Source organism: Camponotus vicinus, unplaced genomic scaffold (genome assembly GCF_025532165.1).
Source record: "Camponotus vicinus isolate PSW18456_S1 unplaced genomic scaffold, iyCamVici1.0 SCAF_4, whole genome shotgun sequence".
Lineage (NCBI taxonomy): Eukaryota > Metazoa > Arthropoda > Insecta > Hymenoptera > Formicidae > Camponotus > Camponotus vicinus.
The window spans coordinates 1,287,698-1,296,414 of record NW_028141976.1 but is presented as its reverse complement, the minus strand read 5'-3'; the positions used below and the strand labels follow the sequence as shown (position 1 = coordinate 1,296,414).

The 8,717-nt window shown below is 35.0% G+C and overlaps 1 protein-coding gene across 3 annotated transcripts; it reads left to right on the top strand.

Moving 5' to 3' along the window:
- The first annotated feature begins 1,813 nt into the window (after nt 1-1,813).
- Nucleotides 1,814-6,008, top strand: LOC145970958 (protein transport protein Sec23B-like). 3 transcript variants are annotated; one of them, XM_083098073.1, is made up of 8 exons: nt 1,814-2,094; nt 2,750-3,002; nt 3,753-3,964; nt 4,058-4,307; nt 4,389-5,045; nt 5,142-5,311; nt 5,447-5,595; nt 5,653-6,008. In XM_083098073.1, exons 5-6 carry the CDS (start codon nt 5,006-5,008, stop codon nt 5,279-5,281), a joined length of 180 nt encoding a protein of 59 aa, XP_082954199.1. In that variant the 5' UTR covers nt 1,814-2,094; nt 2,750-3,002; nt 3,753-3,964; nt 4,058-4,307; nt 4,389-5,005; the 3' UTR covers nt 5,282-5,311; nt 5,447-5,595; nt 5,653-6,008. The 3 variants fall into 3 exon arrangements, 1 of the variants encoding a protein (XP_082954199.1); XR_014438693.1 differs by having other exon boundaries at nt 1,820-2,094; nt 5,161-5,311; XR_014438692.1 differs by having other exon boundaries at nt 1,826-2,094; nt 3,816-3,964.
- Nucleotides 6,009-8,717: the final 2,709 nt, after the last annotated feature.

Here is an 8,717-nt window from a genome sequence, read left to right as displayed (position 1 = left end):
GGTAACGTTTCATTCCGATTTCATGGTCGTAGTTAATTTATTCGCCTTCTCGTGAAATCCGTGCAGTTCCCCGACGAGCCGTAATTATCTCTTTTCAATTCTCGAACGTCTTGCCGCGCGTCTCGCCGTACCACGCAGCCACCGACTACTCTTCGCAACACGGAGAAAATTTTATATCAAAGATTACTATAATGTGGTAGTAGCTGCGGACCATCGAGAATTTATAAGCTTAAATGTGTCACGGACGAACTCCGCGCGTGCCGGCGGATAATCGCAGCCGGGATCAGGATTCGGTTGTCGGTTAGGCAAGCTTAAAGATTACGCTCGGAATTTTCGTCAGAAATAAAAGCGATACTTTATTCACGTTGAGTGTGTACAAAAGTGAAATGTATAGTTTGTCTAATAGAATGATGTGACTGCACGTTGCAGTGCGTATGTATGTAACGGCGTGTGTGTGTGTGTGGCACGATGGTACGACGCAGCGGGTATGCGGTCGCGATGCACAAGTAACCCGTGCGTTATTCGCGGGTTCGTACGCTGGAATGCGCGTATACCGCGTGTGTTTACAAACGACACGGTCAACGACCGTTTGACGTAGCGTGGCTCGCGTTTTTTGTCGCGCGTCTGGGCTTTCGGTCTAGCCCCGTTTTTACGCAGGTGATAAGTGTACGGTTCTTGGAAATTCGCGAGTATTTCCTTGACGGAGATAGGCAATTCCGGGAACGCCGTGCCGACGAGAATGCCTCGTCCGAGGTAGCTCTCCTCTCAACCTCGAGGTGTATGCACCGGCGTTTAGGCGGTCGGATGGTAGACCGATATCTAGATCCCTCGATCGAACCGGAGTGCACTCTGATTCGGTTTCTCTCGGTCGGATAATGCTCAGATGGAAGGAGCCTGTGTCAAGAATCGAGAGTGCTCGATGGAGGAAGAGTTCTCTCTACCTCCTGATCTTGATAGCTGGCTAATTCTTTGGAGCGGTCTAGGTTTCGGATCGTATCACTTGCGTGAGCGGATAGGAAAATAGGTGTCTAATTCGCCGAACTCGGCCTTTTTATACCGGCTAATTACCCGCGTCGGCGCGCGGCGGTATTACCCCTTCCGAACGGGTTTCGGAAAAGCGGTACGGTTGGGCCCGTTCGGAGGGGTTCGAGAAGTGCGCCGAACGCGGGCTTTCGCCGGTCGGCGGTTCGGGCCGCATCGGCGACGCTCGGTCGTTTACGGCTAATTTAGCCGAACGGCTTAAAGCCGCCCCAGGTAGCAAAATGATCCCAGGTAGCATTAATGTCCATTCGATGTCTATAAGTTATCGTTTTAAGGTTGCCTTTACGATTTTACTATAAAGGTGGAAGCACATAAAATTGCAGGAGCACATAACCATAAGCATAAGAAAATTGATTGGTTCATTTTCTTATGCATATATTTGTGGACCAATCAATTTCCTTATGCTTATGGTTATGCGCCTATGCAGTTTTATGTGCTTTTACCTTAAGATAACCTATGTATGTCTTTAAATCGATATCTATTTAACTGTTGCCTTAATGGTGTCTTTTTTATGATATCTTAACAAAGAAAAAGACTGCCCACACAACATGCATGTCTTGAAGACGTCTTAAACATGTCTTTCTTATGACGCCTTTAAGACTTGTCCAATTGACGTCTTTCTGATGTTTTTAAGACATTCAATTTAAGACGTATTTTTTTAAACGTCTTAAAGATGCCTTTCTTATGACGCCTTTAAGACTTGACCAATTGACGTCTTTCTGATGTTTTTAAGACATTCAATTTAAGACGTATTTTTTTAAACGTCTTAAACATGCCTTTCTTATGACGCCTTTAAGACCTGACCAATAGACGTCTTTCTAACGTCTGTAAGACATTCAATTTAAGACGTATTTTTTTAAACGTCTTAAACATGCCTTTCTTATGACGTCTTTAAGACCTGACCAATAGACGTCTTTCTGATGTTTTTAAGAACATTTACTTTAAGACGCCATTTTTAAGATGGCCGCGGTGCCAGGCCAGCCAGGCATTAGACGGGATCGAGTTGGAAAATAAATTATTCCATTTACCAAAGTTGAGCAGTGCTTTGCACAGGTAAGAATTAATGATATTTAAAGCCGGGTCTGCAATGGCCATAGCATAAGGTTGTAAGATGTAAGCGAAATAACCAAATCCATTTCCTATGGATTTCGTGCGTTCTACGGTGGTCTCGCATACGCAGTCACGGAAGAATTCTGCGTTCTTAATTCTTATTGCGCGTCCGCCGTAGAACATACATAGAGCCCATTCTACAATGGCAGTAACAAGACTGTAGGAGTAGAGATTAAATCGTTTTTAGTGAAGTAAAGAAGAAGAAGTAATGAAATAGACAATTCTCATTTTGTACTACTATTACCTTAGAGTACTAATGAGAATTTCTATTTCGTTACTTCTTGTCTTTACTTCATTAGAAACAGTTTATTCTTTACTCCTACAGCCTTGTTATTGCCATTGTAGAATGGGCTTAGGGCGTGTTCCAAAATTCACTATCAGCGCTGAAAATCTTTAGTTCACGTTACGTATATTATATATTTTCATCGCTGGCAGTGAATTTTGGAACATGGCCATAGTAGGAAATGGATTTGGTTCATTTCGCTTACAACTTTATGCTACGTTATATATATATATGTATATGTATGTATGTGTAAAAAAATTAAACTCTATATTGTAAAAAAATATATTAATTATCTTTTGTATATTTTTTTTGCAGCATTATGACAACATATGAAGATTTTATTCAACAAAATTTTATTCAACAAGATTGTGACGGTGTGCGTTCCATAAATGGAATGCTTGGCCATCATCGCGTATTGATACTACTAGACTAGTTGTACTATTGAAAACTTTGTCTCAACCAATTAAGGAACAAGTAGATCTTCCGCCAATTCAATATGATCCAGTTTTATGTACAAGATCTACATGCAGAGCTATTTTAAATCCATTATATCAAGTAAACTATCGTGGTAAGTAATAAGATATTATAAATGAATAGAACAAAAATCATTTTTTATTTATCACAAGAAACATTTTGAAAAATATTAAAGTAGTTTATTTCTATTAGAAATTAAAGTATATTTTAATGTGTTTCTTTATTACGATGTATTTACATTCATATTCTTTATTATTCTTTATACTTCATTTAAATTCGTATTTTATTTAATGCATAATTCTCTTGTAATTTTCTGTCTATATCATATAAGATAATTTAAAAAATCAAATTATTTATTAGGAGCATATAGTATTCATAAAAATATTGTAAAGGTATTTTTATATTTCAATAAATTCTAAATTTGTGTTATCATTATATATTATTTTTTTTAAGTTACATTATAATACACATATTGTGAGTTATATTAATAATTATGAGAAAAAAACTTTGCAAAAAGAATTTATGAGGAAATTCTTCGAAATAAGAAACAAAAGGGAAATATATTTAAATGATCAAAATGTATGCATTTATTTGAATAATAGTGTTATATATGTGTTATATATGTTGAATAGTTATATTATGAAACAAATATTTTTGATTTTACTTTTTTTAAGATTTGATTCTTTTCGAACATTTTTTTATTATCATTTATTGACATTACATAATTTATTATAGTTTTTATTATATATAAATTTATGATATATATATATATATGTTACTTATATATTACTTTAAATATTATTCTATCTCAGTCCAATTGTATGTATTTATATGTATTATTTAGCGTGCCCAATGTTTGCCATTAATATTTTTACTTTTTGCGGATACATATGTCTGGATGATGAAGAATTAGAGGCACTTAAAGATTCATTACAAATGTCATTGTCTCTGCTTTCACTCAATGCTCTTATCGGTCTTATCACATTTGGCAAAATGATTCAAGTTCATGAATTAGAAGCACAAAGGATCTTCAACCAAAAGTTCAAGATATGTTAGGTACGAATAGAATAAGTCCCAAGTTATATTTACTATATTAGTCATTGTTCTTCATGATTACTTTAGCATTTTATTCACATTACATTTTGATAGGTATAGGTAGACTAATTCCTGGACAAAATCCAAATCAAGAGGACCTGGTGCGTATCTATTGCCAGCTGCTAATCGCTTTTTGTAACCAGTACATAAGTGTGATATGAGACAGTTCGACAGATCTTTTAGGAGAACTGTAACGTGATCCATGGTCTGTTGGGCCAGAGAAACGTTCATTGCGATCTACAAGTGTGGCATTAGCAGTCGCCACGGGTCTCTTAGAAGCTAGTTATGCAAATACTGATGCTAGGTATTTATTTGTTGTAATATGATGTATATATGTTATGTTTTTCATTGTAATCCTACATATAATGCTATCAATGTATTTAAGGATTATGCTATTTGTTGGCGGACCATGTTCTCAAGGACCTGGCCAAGTTGTAACTGATGATTTATGACAACCAATCAGATCACATCATGATATTCAAAAAGATAATGCTAAGCATAAAAAGGCAATTAAGCATTATGATACACTTGCATCACGTGCTGCAACTAATGGCCATAATAGATATTTATAATAGATATTTATTTTTGTGCTCTTGACACCAAACTGGTTTATTAGAAAGGCGACAATATTGCAACTCTACTGGTGGTCATATGATGATGGGGGATTCATTTAATTCTTCATTATTCAAACAAACTTTTCAACGAATATTTGCTACAGATGCCAAGGGTGATTTGAAAATAGCATTCAATGCAATCTTAGAAGTAAAAACATCTCAGAAAATTAAAGTTCCTGGAGCAATTGGATCTTTTGTATGTCAGTGGGAGAAAGGATCAAGTGTTGGAGTACTACAAGAAGTAGGCTTACTTGTCAGTGGAAATTTTGTTCATTGACACCATCTACAACAACAGCATTATTCTTTGAAGTTGCAAATTAACATACAGCCCCAATTCCGCAAAGTGGAAGAGGCTGTATTCAATTCATTATCCAATATTAACATAGTAATGGACAAAGGCGAATTAGAGTTACTACTATTGCAAGAAAGTAAATATATTTTTTATTATACATTATATGTATATCATAAATATTTATAATATCATAAATAATAATATAATATCATAAATATTTATGATGTTATAGGAATATCTTTAATTATCAGTTGGGCAGATGAATCATCATCTTTGCATCATGTAAGCATAGAATTTGAGGAAGCAACAGCTGTTTTTATATCACGTTTAACTGTATTTCGAGCAGAAAGTGATGATGGTCCAAATGTTTGAAGATGGGTTGATCATATTCTGATTAGACTTGTTAGTAGTTTCTATCATTAAAATTGTGCCCAATTACACTTAATATAAAGCTTAAACTTTATATATTTATACATATAGATTTACACATAAATATATATTGTATCTATTTTGAGGTGTAAAATCTTATTATTGCAGTATCAAAAATTCGGAGAATATGCAAAAGATGATCCAACTAGCTTTAGATTGGCAGAAAATTTTTCCTTGTATCCACAATTTATGTATCATTTACGCAGATCACGTATTCAAGTATTCAATAATTCCCCAAATAAAACTAGTTTTTATAGGTAAGTTGTTATTTGTATAAAACACATGATATATTTAAAACTTATTGATTCTTTTAGGTCTCATATTTCATATATCAATATATATTTTTTGACATTCTTTTTAACTGAAAGAAGAAAGGAGCATCTCAGATAAAGTTTTCATTTATCTTATGATAGCAGCATTTGTCATAAGTTGCTAGTGCATGTATTGCAAATATGCAATAATGCAGTTATTTGAAATTAAATTGAATGTTGCACACAAAATGGACACAGTATATATTGCGAATACACTAGCAACTTATGACAAATGACTGCTATCATAAGATAAATGAAAACTTTATCTGAGATGCTCCTTTGTTCCCATCTTTCATCGAGTGCGATTGTGATTGTGGTTGTGCAAGCTGAAGAAAATCTTTCGATTCGAAGAAATAAAGGTAACGTAAACTACGAATAGATAGATTTTAGTATTGATAAAGTTTCGAAACAATCGGTGTATGAAAATTGAAAATGGTGGTCGTTCTATATACAAGGTGTAAGTGATAGTGATTAGTGAGAGTCATTAGTAAATTTCTCGTCTCATCGAGTGAGTAAATAAATGTGATTACGTTAAAGTTTATAAAAGAATACAGTTCATGAAAGGAGAAAAACTTTCAGTTAATAATTTAGTGTGGATTTCTTGTCTTTTGCAACGTGATATCTACGTTAAATTTGAGAACGTACGATCTATCGGAAAATTCATTTCTCCTTCAAGCAATTACAGCAATACATCAAAAGTCATCGAACAAGGTAATAATAACTATTTTTTGACGTTATGTGAAAACAGATCTCGGGAAGTCAGAGGGACAGTGTGTCAAAGGAAATTCGTGAAAAGAGAGGGGTTTTTAGTGGGTAGGGAGTACCGAGTTGGTAATTCGACTTGGTACTCGAGTCCCACATAACTCACTGGATCGACCGGTGGGTATGCATAAAATGCATTTTCCCCTCTCGTAAAAAAAAAAAAAAAAAAAAAAAAACAGGTGAGTGGGCGAATGAGCGAGAGAGGGGGGGGAGAGAGAGAAAGAGACAGACAGACAGAGAGAGAATGTATGTGTTCGCATGTGTGTCTGTATGTGTATAGCGACCAGCTGATCGCAGCAGGCGCCCCGCGTAAGCACCCGCGTCTGACGGTGAATCGCGTCACCCTTGCTTGCCTCTTGTATTCGACCCGTCATACGTTAACTACTTCCTTTAATAATTCAAAAACTAAGCTTCGGATGAAATTTTGCCAAAGGAAAAATCGTCTTAGAATTCGGTCAAGATTATGTTTTTGCAAAAGCATAAAGTTATTTAGAATCACCCTGTATATATATATACAGGGTGTTTCATTTTAATCTTACCAGTCGAATATCTCGAAAACCAACCCCGGGAGAGAAAAATATTTCAGACAAAAGTTGTTTGGTTTCGAGGGGGCCATAAGATGGTGACAATGATTTGACCTTGAACAGTCATTTGAAGGTCACATAAAGGTCACCTTAAATTTCTTAAATGGAATACCCTATATATTTTTGCACATTCTTGTAGCTGACATCGAGAGCTTTCCAAAACACTATAATTAAGTACCTTTTCGTTAAGTACTTTTTGAGTTATGAGGCTTGAAATAATTTCTTAATTCTACATAAACCGTAAAATATCTAGTAAAATATTCATTTTTCGATTATCTTACCTTAATACTTTTACGTACAAAATAATGAGAGGAATCAATTGGTGTAAAGAAAACACATAGTTGTTTTGAAGAAAAAATATGTAATTTGCAATTAACAATTCCATATTTTTTCTTAAAAACAACTATGTGTTTTCTTTACACCAATTGATTCCTCTCATTATTTTGTACGTAAAAGTATTAAGATAAGATAATCGAAAAATGAATATTTTACAAGATATTTTACGGTTTATGTAAAATTAAGAAATTATTTCAAGCCTCATAACTCAAAAAGTACTTAACGAAAAGGTACTTAATGATAGTGTTTTGGAAAGCTCTCGAGATAAGCTACAAGAATGTGCAAAAATATATAGGGTGTTCCATTTAAAAAAATTGAAGTGACCTTCACGTGACCTTCAAATGACTCTTCAAGGTCAAACCAGTGATACCATCTTATGGCCCCCTCGAAACCAAACAACTTTTGTCTGAAATATTTTTCTCTCCTGGGCTTGGTTTTCGAGATATTCGACTGGTCGGATTAAAATGAAACACCCTGTATATACAGGGTGTTTCATTTTAATCCGACCAGTCGAATATCTCGAAAACCAAGCCCGGGAGAGAAAAATGTTTTAGACAAAAGTTGTATGGTTTCGAGGGGGCCATAAGATGGTATCATTGGTTTGACCTTGAAGAGTCATTTGAAGGTCACGTGAAGGTCACTTCAATTTTTTTAAATGGAACATACTATATATTTTTGTACATTCTTGTAGCTCATCTCGAGAGCTTTCCAAAACACTATAATTAAGTACATTTTCGTTAAGTACTTTTTGAGTTATGAGGCTTGAAATAATTTCTTAATTTTACATAAACCGTAAAATATCTTGTAAAATATTTATTTTTCGATTACCTTACCTTAATAGTTTTATGTACAAAATAATGAGAGGAATCAATTGGTGTAAAGAAAACACATAGTTGTTTTTAAGAAAAAATATGGAATTGTTAATTGCAAATTACATATTTTTATTTATTTACATAACTCTTGTGGTCGCGCAGTCTCCGCGGTCCGTCGCTTCGCGTCGAGTCATGTGCTGTTTGCATTCGCGTTTCTTTGAAAGTAATTTTTGGTATCGATAAATCAATAGTGAGTGAATAAACAGTAAACTCGTTATCGTGTAATCTGTATTGTGTCAATCGAGTGTGAGACTAATAATCGAAAAAATTTCGATGTGTCGCGCATCTCTAGCAATCATAACCGTGCAGCAGATAACAACAATACATAGCATGAAGATTCGCTACGCTGCTACAAGGTGAGTGAGCAAGTGAGTAAGCAGGTGAGTGAGTGAGTGAGTGACCGAGAGAGTGTGAGTGAGAGACTGAATGAGAGAGTGTATGAGTGTTGCGTAAAAGAGAGAAAGAGGGAGAGAAAAAAGTGCGTGCGTGTGTATGAATGTCTGTCCCTCCTACC